The sequence below is a fragment of the Mustela nivalis genome, assembly GCF_964662115.1.
Source record: "Mustela nivalis genome assembly, chromosome: 5".
Taxonomy (NCBI): domain Eukaryota; kingdom Metazoa; phylum Chordata; class Mammalia; order Carnivora; family Mustelidae; genus Mustela; species Mustela nivalis.
In genome coordinates this window covers 118,851,698-118,865,310 of record NC_139024.1, presented here as the reverse complement: position 1 = coordinate 118,865,310, position 13,613 = coordinate 118,851,698, and the positions used below count along the sequence as shown (strand labels likewise).

The 13,613-nt window shown below is 39.9% G+C and overlaps 2 protein-coding genes across 4 annotated transcripts in view; both read left to right on the top strand.

Annotated features, from left to right (window-relative positions):
• The window catches only part of LOC309865787 (endogenous retrovirus group K member 7 Env polyprotein-like), a 1,143,634-nt gene that overhangs the window by 1,012,499 nt on the left and 117,522 nt on the right, over nt 1-13,613 (top strand). The gene's annotated exons all lie outside the window — the stretch shown is intronic.
• Nucleotides 8,275-12,829, top strand: LOC309865805 (HLA class II histocompatibility antigen, DR alpha chain). The gene is made up of 5 exons (XM_082732655.1): nt 8,275-8,476; nt 10,323-10,568; nt 11,031-11,312; nt 11,617-11,781; nt 12,420-12,829. Exons 1-4 carry the CDS (start codon nt 8,395-8,397, stop codon nt 11,769-11,771), a joined length of 765 nt encoding a protein of 254 aa, XP_082588781.1. The 5' UTR covers nt 8,275-8,394; the 3' UTR covers nt 11,772-11,781; nt 12,420-12,829.

Sequence of the window (13,613 nt, the reverse complement as noted above, 5' to 3'; positions counted from 1 at the left end):
AAATTCCCCCAAACTCTCTAAAGTGCCAGGCTGATGTATCACACACAGACTAGATGAGCTGAGTTGTTGAACATCACAATGCAAGGCAGTTTAGAACAGACCTAAATAAACTTTTTAGGGCTGGAATGAACTAAGCACCAACCTGGGGAAGAAAAAAGGTAACATTAGAAACAGTCCAACCTCCATGAGATAACGCACTTCACAAAAGCAAAAGACATCCAGCAAGCAGCTACCATTTTCAGAAAAATAGCGCAGTGACTTGCAATGCTAACAGAGAAACTAGTGATAAAGAAGCGGCATCCTACTATTAAAATGGCCACAGAAAAGAAGAGTAGATCCATAGTCTTACTCCCAGTCATTTCTTTTTTTTTTTTTTTAAGAATTTATTTATTCATTTGACAGAGATCACAAGTAGGCAGAGGAGCAGGCAGAGACTGATGTGGGGCTTGATCCCAAGACCCTGAGATCATGACTTGAGCTGAAGGCAGAGGCTTTAACCCACTGAACCACTCAGGTGGCCCCCAGTCATTTCCATAAAACTTATTTTGATCACCCAGCCAGATAGAAGCTCTCTTTCCTTTGCTATTCTGTAAGATTTCTTTCTTTTTAGGGGGGGGAAGGGGAGTTGCTTTTTTTAAACTATATTAATTCAATTAATTAACATTTAATGTAATATTGGTTTCAGAGGTACAGGTCTGTGATTTACCAGTCTTACATAATACCCAGTGCTTATTACATCACATGCCTTCCTTAATGTTCATCACCCAGTTACTCCATCCTCCCACCCCTTCCCGTCCAGCAACCCTCAGTTTGTTTCCTATGGTTAAGAGTCTCTTACAGTTTGTCTCCCTCTCTGGTTTCCTCTTGTTTTATTTTTTGCCTCTCTTCCTCTGTGATCCTTCCCCTGGTTCCTTAACTTCCACACATCAGTGAGGTCATTGCTTTCTCTGATTGACTTACTTCACTTAGCATAATACTCTCTAGTTCCATCCACATCATTGCAAATGGCAAGATTTCATTTTGACATCTTTTAAAACATACGTTAAAATTCTACACACTTATCCCTAGATAAGTATGTTGTTTATTTAATGTAAATTGTTTATTAACAAAAAGAAAGCTAATCTAAAACAGCAGATGTGAGATTATGTCAAAGTTATGAAAATATGCATATTTCAAAATATCATAGGAAACTATATTTATAAGATAACATCATTTGTATGTTATATATATACATTTTCATGGATATCATGAAAATACAAGTCTCTGTCTTTTTATTCTGAAAAGCACACAAACAATATGGAATATGCTGCTTTCAAATAATTAGAAGAATGAAACAATGTCTAAAAAAGAAAAAAATAACTGTAAATCACTTTGATTCTTCTGGGTAAATGCTCAACACTCCTTCTACTTCTCCATGACAAATTTAACCTGAGGTTAATTTTCTAGCTGTTTTCTGGAAATCTCATAAAGAATCAGTGTCACACACACACATATATGGACAAAAATAAAAGAAATAAACTCAAAACTCTCATATATCAAGACCCAGGGGATCTTCTTACACTGAATATTCAGATCACATGATAACCCTAGGCCATACTTGGCCCTCAGATTCACTTAGTAGGATGACAGGCAGGAATCAAAGCATGCCAAGGGGGGAGCAGCAGATGTTTCTCTTGGGTAGGAGATATTCTTGAGAAAGTCCAAAATGCAGTCCAGGTGCTGGTCTCTGCCCATCCATCCACAAGTGACAGTTTAGAATTTACACCTATGGGAGTGGATTCTGCCCTGGCTTAGCACCCTATTTCCCTTGGAACCAGTCCCTCTGATAGCACCTCCACGGGCGTACCTTTCCATCCCCCTGCAGGGGCACGCCCACTACAACAGTCACTGCATTCAGTGATGCTCAGACTCTGGGTTCCCACCATTCGTTGCAGTTCAGCAAGTGTTCCAAGGCAAGATACAATTTACCAAGCAAAGGCCCTTTTTACCACAAGCAATTTTGTCTATAAATCCAGCTGACACTGATCCTTCATCAGATTTCCAGAAAATAGCTAGAAAATTAGCTGAAGGTAAAATTTGCCGTGGAGAAGTAGAAAGAGTGTTGAGTATTTACCCAGAAGAATCAAAGTTATTTACAGTTGATTTTTTTCTTTTTTAGACATTGTTTCATTCTTCAAATTATTTGAAAGCAGCATATTCCATATTGTTTGCGTGCTTTTCAAAAAACAAAAAACAAGACAGAGACTCATAGAGGAAGGGAGGGAAAAAGGAAACAAGACAAAACCAGGGAGGGAGAGAAACCACAAGAGACTCTTAATCTCAGGAAACAGAGGGTTGCTGGAGGGGAGGGGTTTTGGAGGGAGGGGGTGGCTGGGAGCTGGACATTGGGGAGGGTATGTGCTATGGTGAGTGCTGTGAATTGTGTAAGACTGATGAATCACAGACCTGTACACCTGAAACAAATAATATATGCTAATTTTAAAAATAGATTAAAATAAGTATATAAATAAAATAAATAAATAAATGATGAATTTTTTTTAAAGCGTGGTGATAATTAGTATAAACAGACTTTAAATTTTTAAAGTTTCATTTAAGCAATTAAGTTGCATTTAATTAGGTCAACACACCTGGGTATTTTTGAATATGTACATGAGGAATAAAAGTTAAAGAATCCAGAATTATTATCTTTCACCTTTCATAAGCTGCCTGAATACTAAATGCTTATATGAAGAAATCTATGCCATTGGCCACAAGAGAGAAGCCTGGTGCCACTTTTAAGGTGGCTTAGAAAAACCAGGGAAAGATGTTTCCTGAGAACCTTTGAAATATTCACCTGTAAGTACAGTGTACAAGAGAAAAGAACCCCCACAACAAGACTGTGTTGGGGGTTGAAGTGGTTTCAGTGTTTTGAATAGACTTGTTCTTGGTGCCACACGTTACTTGTTACACAATTAGAGACTCAATTTATTTTTTGCACATTTAATTTTTATCTTTAATTAATCCTTTTTTAGGAGATGTATCACTGAAGAATGTGTACTTTGGATCCATCCAAACCCAGGGTGCAATAGCACTGTGCCTACTTCCTACGTGGGACCTTGAACAAAAGACTAGATTTCTTTAAAACTCAGGTTTCTCAGAATAAATTAGAAATATAATTATTATCTAGCAAATAAAATAGTAAGATTTAATATAGCTATTATTAGTAATATTTTCAATTGGTGAGGAAGAGTGCACCAAAAAGAAGAATTCTAATAAAATTATGAACAATCCTCTAGCCTATTTCTGTCCTTTCTTTTTTCTTTAAAAATTTCAAAGTTAAGAAAAACCCTCAGAAATCTAAAATATAAGTTATTCTCTATCATTACTCTAAGTTTTTCTAACACCTTCTTCAGCAGTAACCACTTTTCATGTATTAATCCTAACTCTTAAAATGATCTGTTCTTGAGATGCTATTTACCCACTCGTGCTATCCCCCATCCTATTGTGTTCACTAACATTTCCCCTCACCCTCTGTGCTGAACCCATGCCCCATCCAGGGCTAACAAGGGCCACCTCCTTCTTATGACTTCTGTTTTTGTGTAAAAATTTTTCTTCGTTCATTCACAACACGTAGACTTGAAGCTTTAACTAGTTGTTTTGTCGTTGTTGTTTGTTTGTTTTGGTTTAGCTTGTTTGTTTTTTGTCATTTTCTACCACTTTCCCCTAAACCAGTAGGTCAGGGGCCTAATGATTCATTCTTCATACTTCCTTTTTTTTTTTTTTTTTTTAAGATTTTATTTATTTGACAAAGAGAGATTGCGCACTGTTAGGGTGCATAGTCAACCACCCCTCAATTAGACAGAGAACACTCTCAATAATGCAAGTCACACAGCGAGGTTTATTTCCAGCTAGCTGGGGTCCAATTAACCGCCCTGCGCAGCGGGTTTCAACAAGGACCCCAAGCACTCAAAGCCAAGGGTTTATATAGCATTTTCAAGGCACTTCTTCATAGCTACATACATATCTTGTGCCCCACTTTGACAGGTTAACTTTGTTTAACCTTTTGCCACCCCTGCATCACCCTGGCGGTTAAGAGAGATTTAGGTTTAGAAGAACTTTCACCTTAACTACATTTCCTTCTGCCTTAGCCTCCCACAGTTTCGTGGTGGGGAGGGCGACCTTTGGCCTCGAGGCACTGAGGAAAGTTACCTGCATATGTGGGCTGGTTAGGGACACTCAGTAAAATGGCTTCCTGGCCTTCAGGATGGCCATCCTTATACTAACCCACTCTTATACGAACAAGCACGGGGGCAGCAGGCAGAGGGAGAAGCAGGCTCCCTGCTGGCAGGGAGCCCGATGGGGGCATTATCCCAGGACCCTGGGATCATGACCTGAGCTGAAGGCAGAGGCTTAACCCACCCAAGGGCCCCTCATTCTTCATATTTCTTAACTTCTTACCTTCACACTCTCTGTCTTCTTAAATTCTGAGTGTTTTGCATGTTTAGAATCTAACTCCTTGGCTATGATTGCTGACCAAACTCATCCATAAAATATCTTTAAGAATTAGTTGTTAAACAAAAATTATATAAATGTGATTGGTCAAAAATGCAGACTTTTCCAGCTCTCCTCACCCCCAAGCACATGCATACAATATAGGTGTCTGCATACAACCACATCATCTGTGTCCTATAAAATCATTCAGACCTAGATGAGATTCTGCACTTTAGACCTCATACAATAGAGTATAATATTACTATATTATGCTCTATTGTATTATATTATACTCTATTATATATAATATATATTATATTATACTCTATTATACTCTATTGCCATTTCTTGACTCTGTCTTACGTGTCTTGACTCTGTCTCCCTATTTCTGGAAGAATAGCTGAAAAGAGGATTCGCAGGTGAGAGCAGGCACATCTTCAGAAGATGAAAACTTTGCATTGCAAAACAGCATTTGTATTGCAAATGGAATGTCCTGTATTTGTGCTGGATTTGGAGCCCCAAAGATGATATGTGGAGTTAGAAGTGACCCTGAAAACAAGTTTCCAGTATGTGTAAAATACAGGAACTGGTACTGAGTGAATGAGTCAAATCATTAATTGGCCAGATGGGGGCAGCTATTGGAAGCAATGGCTCTTGGGCTTCTGTGGTGATTTTCCAACCTAATCTATTCCTTCACAATCTCTCAGTTACTGAATTCAGCTTGTGCCTTTTAGAACAGACAAAAACTTGGGGAGTTATAAAACAGCCTGACTGTATTTGCTCAAATCATAACAATGGAACCTGTGGTCGGCTAACCAGAAAATATTCTGAAATGTAGATTCCAAACTTCCCCCTGCTGCAACACACACACGTGTGTGCATGCACACTTGTGGCTTTAGGTTCCATGTGAAAGCTATCTCATTTCCAAGGCTTAACCTATCACCCATAAATACCCCTCTGGTTCTAGGTTTGGTACTGTGGGAGGAGCAAGAGTGAGGTATACATATTTGCATTTAATAATTTCAAAAATTCCCATTAGCTTTTATGTCTTGTCTACACCACAGGGAATAGAGTCTAAGAGTATTACATTCCCCAGATTCTCTTGCTCAGGATCGGGACGTGGCCTACACACTACCAGTGAAAGTATTATGAGATTTGGGAGATGGCAGGTAGGCTGAAGCCATCTCATGCAGTGGACACAAGGGTGTCACAGAAAGGACTCTTGGCAGCAGCCTTGTGTTGCCAACACAGTCCTTTCCCTGGGGCTCTAGAGGAGCTGTGATGTCGGTAGTGCCTTCCTACAGACTTCTGACCTCTTGGAGTTAGGGTTCTGCACTGACCAGTGCTCCTCCAGCTTTCTAACACTTTAAAGGTGTAATTCCCTGTAATATAGACAGATTGTAGTAAAGAATTCTGCTTAGAGTGTCTATAGGACCTTCTATTCTCAGACTAAATTCGGACTAATAATTTGATTTGACATCAAATTCTGTTGGATTCCAATCCAGGTTCTAGAAAGGGATGTACTTCAAGCACATTAGTGCTTATTATTTATTCTCACATTAGTGAGAATAAAATCAATAGAAACACCCTACATGACAGTTAGTGACCAATTATGCCCCTGTATTATGACAACTGAGGAGTTTATTTAAGGGACAACAAATCATCTAAAGAAAAGTTAAATTGTCATGCTATGGAGAATGTCTTATTCTTGGCAGCAGTGGATGACAGAGTTACATGCCAGAAAATTCTTAACACTCTAAGTTTGTCTTCCAATTTAGTCCACCCTATTCATCAATCTGAGTCCTCAAATAAGGGTCCCCAGCAGTCTCCCCCAATCTTTGGTCATATTTAAGATGGTAGGGATTGTAGTCCACTGTTTCCAGTAAACACTACCTATAGCATCTCTACCATCTTTCTCCAGCTTTAGGAGTGTTGGCATTCAGAGTTCTCTCAATATAATGTTCTCTCAATATAGCACAGTGCCAGGGATACCCAGCTCTTGGGCTAAGTTAGCCCAAATTTGATGTCAATGAGAAGACCTCACTCAGGTGCCCTCAGAAATCCCCTCAGACGTAGGAAGCTAGAGTACAGGGACAGGGGACCATGAGCAGTGTCTGGATAGGAACTTCTCTACTGTCACAGCGAAAGGGAAATGAAAGTATTTTCTAAAGATCCCCAAATTTGGTAATCTCATGAAGAGAACCAATCAGTGTTTTAAAACTAAGCCTTATCATAAGTTGCTGAGCAACACCTTGGGTTGAAGATGCTGTTATGACAAGTAAAATATTCTTCTCTAAAGTGTCTCTGAGTTTACCATATATTCAATGAGCCACTTATAAGAACCAAGCAGTATAGTAACAAGCAAAGGGCAAGCATAGAGAAATTATACTTGTTTTTTCCTATGAAAGAGGAGAGGGCAAGCCTAAATCATAGGACCAGACTCTCAGCAGGGAGTGTTACTGTAGAGCTCTCATCTGCCCCACACTTTGTCTCTAAGAAGTGTATTCCTTAACAATCTTAGGGCAAAACTGTTCTGTGTGGGTCTCTTCCAAGTGATCTAGAAGTCTCGTCAGAGAATCTTCAAAGCTCTTAGAGGTGATCAGATAATCGGTAATGTGTAGAGTTTTTTCCCTCATGATTTGTGAGGGGAGCTGTGGAGCAGGATAAGATCTCAGCAAAAGAGCACAGAAAATCCACCCTGAGCATATGTGTCGTGACTGATATTAAGCAGTGAACTCATCATCTGATGGGCTGACTCGCTGCCAGGTCTCTCTTCATTGGAAGTATTCAGATTCCAGCCCTGTCTATGTATGGTTTAATTTTTCTTTCTACTGCACTGTACCTTCAGAAACATGAGGGTCAGAGTATCTTAACTTTCAGTTTTCTGAATGGTGAACATTAGAATAAATTCTTAGGATTGAAACTTCAATAATTTATGACATGAGAGCTTTCATAATGTTATGACATGAGAAAAATTATGATAAAGCCCTCCTGCGGGTTATTTTTTCTAACCTTCCCAGTAAAGTGAGCTCTGCCCAATTTAGTCCACCCTATTCATCAATCTGAGTCCTCAAATAAGGGTCCCCAGCAGTCTCCCCCAATCTTTGGTCATATTTAAGATGGTAGGGATTGTAGTCCACTGTTTCCAGTAAACACTACCTATAGCATCTCTACCATCTTTCTCCAGCTTTAGGAGTGTTGGCATTCAGAGTTCTCTCAATATAATGTTCTCTCAGTATAGCACAGTGCCAGGGATACCCAGCTCTTGGGCTAAGTTAGCCATCTGGGAGTCTAGGACACTGGAAGACAAACTTAGAGTGTTAAGAATTTTCTGGCATGTAACTCTGTCATCCACTGCTGCCAAGAATAAGACATTCTCCATAGCATGACAATTTAACTTTTCTTTAGATGATTTGTTGTCCCTTAAATAAACTCCTCAGTTGTCATAATACAGGGGCATAATTGGTCACTAACTGTCATGTAGGGTGTTTCTATTGATTTTATTCTCACTAATGTGAGAATAAATAATAAGCACTAATGTGCTTGAAGTACATCCCTTTCTAGAACCTGGATTGGAATCCAACAGTCTGTGGGTGAATTTTATTTTCAAAAACTTGATTTTTTGCTGTTTCTGTTTAGTTGTGTGTGATTTATTTTTGTTTTGATTGATTGATTGATTGATTGATTAAGAGCTTTACTTGTTTATCTAAGGAATTAAGTGTTTCCTTTACTGACCCTTTACAAGAGCTCTTCCCTTAGCAACAGATGTGTCATCTCAAAACTTTTTCTGATTGGTTTCAGCTCAACCTATTTGAATTTTAATCAATGACCCTACCATACCCTATATTCTCTTTTCTTTTATTCTTGTCAGTTCTACCCGACTCTTAAGCCCTTCTGAACCCCAACAAATCTCCAAAGAAGAAAATGGCCATAAATGGAGTCCCAGTGCTAGGATTTTTCATCATGACTTTACTGATGGGTCCTCAAGAATCACAGGCTATCAAAGGTAAGTCCTGAGCATAGCAAAACTTGGGATATAAGCTATGAGAGCATTGGAGAAATAGGCTATAAATACTTGCAAGAGTCTTTGGAGTGAAGGAAAATTGTGGCAGGCATCATGTAGTCTAAATCTGAAAGTATTTTTTAAAATGTAGTTTGGAGGATTTCTGCTCTTTTCATAAATTGAAGTCAGTCACATTTAGTTAAGAGGGGAAATGGTATTGATTAATACCATCGACTTTGAGGTAAGTTGACTTAAAGTAGAAATGTTTTCTGAGAGGCAAGCTATTCTCTGTGCTTTAATTTCTTTTTCTAGAAAATTAGTAAATTTTGAAATCTCACATCATTTTGTGGGAATTCAATGAGAAAAAATTTGAGAAGCCCTTGCAACTAGTTCTTAGCCAAATGTATGGTAGTTATTTTTTGGCAAGTGAATCCTGTCAACATATTTTAAGCACAGACATTGTATTGAAGATCACCAGAAAGGGAAATTACCAAAAGCAACATTCTACCCAACAGAGAGCAAGGGCAGGTATGCTGATACCAATTGCATTTAATTTACTTCCTCTTGGGAGAATATCTCCTTCACCACTTCAGTGAATCTATGATCTGTGGTCACGGCTACTTAGTGATTTTCTCAAAAAGGTAGAACTGTGAGTAAGGATGGAGATTCTATTATTATTCTCTGCTATCTTCAGAGCAACTGTTTACTGCTGTGAAGATATATTGTGAAAAAAATATCTTTACCTAGACCAGACTGAACCCCACAAAGTTGTCAGGTACACTGAAAATAGGTAATGTAATAATCCAGCTCCAAAACCCATGACAGCAATTGTAGGTTTCTGTTGCCTAGAAAGAGCCACAAATGGGAACGCATACCTGAAAAAATAGAGGCTCTTCCCTTGGGCTGGAAGGGGAAGCTAAAGATGGCTTTGTTCCTTAAATGCAAAGCAGTTTTTAACATAAAATGCTGATTATAAGCCTGGTGACATACTAAGAAATTACTTACCTCATCTCATTTAATTCTTTTTAAGAGATAGCATGAATGCACAAGCTGGGTGGGGAGGGGCAAGGAAAGAAGGAGAGAGGGAATCGGGCAGGCTACACACTCAGGGTGGAGACTAACTTGGGGCTTGAACTCAGTATCCTGAGATTATGACCTTAGCTGAAATCAAGAGCTGGACACTTAACTGACTGAGCCACACAGGTACCCCTCATTTAATTCTAAAGATAAATCCAAGCTAGAAGCAAACCCACAAAAGGATATAATGGGAAATATAAGAATATAACAGGAAAACAATATAAGAATATAAAATAATCAATTCAAGAACACTAGGTAAGTAAATAAATACCTAAATAAGAATTAAAGATTTAAGTAGATCCAGAGCTCAAAACCCAGACTTTTAAACAGTGTTTCCCTCCTCTTAATATTACAGTGCTCTGAGAGATGCCCTAGAATTCTTGTTTAACTCTATTTAATACCTGGGAAAATAGTGAGTGAGCAATACTCTTTTAGGAGCTGCTGCTGGATTTCCAAAGAGGAAAGCATTTCTCAGCTAGTAACATGGAACCTAACAACAGCTTCAAAAGACTCTGGGATTTTTCAGACCCCATTTCCTTCAGTCCACCCTAGTTCCACCCCTTTACTTCTCCCGCCGCACCCCCAGCTCTGTTTAACATGGATATCCTGCACCTGAGCCTCGTCTTCCAGCTTATCCTTGCTCTCCATCACTCTTCCCCTCCATATGGGCATCCCCTTCTACTGCCCCCACCTACATGCTTGACTCACATCCTGGGTTCTTCTTCCTCTCCCTTCCTGGTTTTCATCCTAACTCTCCTTCTGGCCTTTTCAGAGGACCATGTGATCATCCAGGCTGAGTTCTATCTGACCCCTGACCAATCAGGCGAGTTTATGTTTGACTTCGATGGTGATGAGATTTTCCACGTGGATATTGAAAAGAAGGAGACAGTGTGGCGGCTGGAAGAATTTGGACGCTTTTCCAGCTTTGAGGCGCAGGGTGCCTTGGCCAACATAGCTGTGGACAAAGCTAACCTGGACATCATGATAAAGCGCTCCAACCACACCCCAAACACCAATGGTACCTCCTGCACTCCTAGACTAGGGAATCCTAACTTAGAAATAGATGCTTCAGCTGCTTGTGTTACTTTATTATAACTGACTTCTCCTCCTAGGGGCCTAGGCTCTCCATAAGCAAGTGCCTACTTGTCATGTCACAGACTCAAGAACTTTATATGAATTTATTCCTTTCCTGATGGGCTCACATCTTGTCCCTGCCACCAACAGTCACTCACACAATCATTGCCCCTAATCGATGCCGGGGGAACCAGGAATGAAATCATCTCCAGTACCTAAAATATCCTTCTATCTCTTATACCATAACACTGGTTCCAGTTCATGTGAGAGAGCATCAGAGATAGGGCTCTGAGACCATGGATGGCACAGATTCTCAGGGCAGAGTTTCCACTGCTTTTTCTGCTTCAGTGGGAGGGAGAGGGACTAGCCTAAGCAGGGAAGGCTAATTGCTGTCCTCTGTCCCCAGTACCTCCAGAGGTGACTGTGCTCTCAAACACCCCTGTGGAACTGGGAGAGCCCAACACCCTCATCTGCTTCATCGACAAGTTCTCCCCACCAGTGATCAATGTCACGTGGCTCCGAAATGGAAACCCTGTCACCACAGGAGTGTCCGAGACAGTCTTCCTGCCCAGGGAAGACCACCTTTTCCGCAAGTTCCACTATCTCCCCTTCCTGCCCTCAGCCAACGATGTCTATGACTGCAAGGTGGAGCATTGGGGTTTGGAGGAGCCTCTTCTCAAGCACTGGGGTATGGACCGTTCTTCGTTCTCCTTTCTTTTATGATTTCCTCCTGTGACGCATGGGTCTGATGCTTTAGAACCCAGAGTCCCCTAACTTGTCCATAACAATTGCTATAATTTCTATTCCTTGTCTTCTCCCATTATTCAGATCTCCTGCTTTTTAATCTGTGTTCCCTTAAGGCATCACTCTGTCCTCTTCTTATTTATGACTAATGACTATTCTTTTGACTACATACTCTACATTTGGTTCTAAGTGCTATTCCATACCACAGTCATCACTTCCAAACTATTGTCTGTATTATTTTTCCCCAGAGTTTGAACCACCAACCCCTCTCCCAGAGACAACTGAGAATGTGGTGTGTGCCCTGGGCCTGGTTGTGGGTTTGGTGGGTATCATTGTCGGGACCATCTTCATCATCAAGGGCATGCGCAAGGCCAATGCTGGCGAACGCCGAGGGCCTCTGTGAGGCACTGCAGGTGGGTTTGATGTGGTCAGAGGAAAACATGGATGGAATTACCCAAAGGAAGGAAACAAAGTGGGAAGAAGGATGTGTGATATCTTTAAAGGAAAGTGATAGGAAGGTCATGACTCTTGATTTATCTTTGCTAGAGCAGAATCAGACATTGGAGTCATCTGGTATCCCAAAGCTTTTAGGTCCCAAATTCTTTCCCATACATGTGAACTTACACCACAACCTCAGTCTTGGAAATTATCTCCACTACCTAAGGTCATTGTTTCACATCAGATTAGTGAATCAGATGATCTACAAAAGATGTGGGCACTTCTCGTTTGAAATTCTAGAGGCAGGCCTTCAACTCCAAAATATTACCAGAATTTGACTCATTTGGGTTTAGGGCAGATTCGGTGCATGAAATGAAAATCCCTTGAAGGTCAAGTCCTGCTTTTTGCTTCTCCAATCTGAAAAGTAGCTAAAACTTATAAGGGAAGGTTAAGTCATGGTCTGCTCATTCATACTCACATGGAGAGTAGAGGATGCAATTCATGTGGAAAGGTTGTATTTTCTAGGCAGAGGTCAGATGAATATTTAGAGACTTTTCCCAAGTCTTAAAATAATCATCTTAACTCTTTAGTATCTATGTGTTTCCCACTACAGGCAATGATGTTTCCTAGAGAGAAGATCAAAGAAGAAATCTGCATCAATAGCTTTGTAAACATGGCAATATTCCAACCTCGCTGAAGACAACCATTCTTCTACATTGTCCAGACGGTTAGCTATTCTAAGAATAATGATGCCTTCCTTCTCTGTCCAGATTCTGATATCTAGTTATTCCTTGTTTGTTGCCCCTTCTTGGGTCTGTTTGCTTCCATTTTCTACCATCATTTTAATATCACCAGGTAATGCTTCTGGAATAGACCACCCTCCCCAATAGGATCCTGTCTCTGCTATGGAACCTTGTGAATGTTCAATACAGACATCCCTTCTACACTTATTGCTTGGGTTTCTTCAAACTGTGATTGTGACTTTTTTTAAAACAATAAACTATTTGATGGGTCTGAGATGAAGTTTTGGTGTCTAAGCCAGTTCTTCACAGGGACTAGGGCATATATGTGATTCTTTCACCCTGAAATGTGTGAATGTTGAATGTATGTAGTAAGTTCAGTAAGCAATCAGAAATATCTAGGTTAAGGGCACCTGGAGGGGCTCAGTCAGTTAAATGTTTGACTCCTGATTTTGGTTCAGGTCATGATCCCAGCATAGTGAGATCAAGCCCCATTCAGATTCTGCACTCAGATCTGAGTCTGCTTGAAATTTTATCCCTCTACCCTCCCCCTGCTCATGCTTTCTAAATAATAAATAAATAAATAAATAAATAAATAAATAAATAAATAAATATATATCCCCCCTCAAAAAGAAATATCTATGTTCATTAAGGCCATGCCTCATTCAGAGCATCTGCAAGTAATCGAGTTGTTATGGTCCAGACCCCCTTTGGAAAACCCTAAAACCCTAGAGTAGAGTTTTTTTGTTTTTATTTTTTTTGAGAGAGCTCTACTTAGGAATGGTTTCAGAATGTGGTTTTGGTTATTGACCCTCAAGTCAATGATATATCTGGATATTTGATAGAATGAATGACAAAGCCTGGTGTTTAGCCTAAAATACTGAATGAAACCAATAATGGGGAACAAATAGGGGTGGAAAGGGGAGCAGAAGAGAGGAGGATTCATATATGTTACAGGATTTGCATATCAGTGGCACCCATTCAGGTTTATTGAAAAATAGGATTGGACACTGTGGATCATCATTACCCATTTTATTAACATGGTCTTTGGTACCTGTTTCATTAAC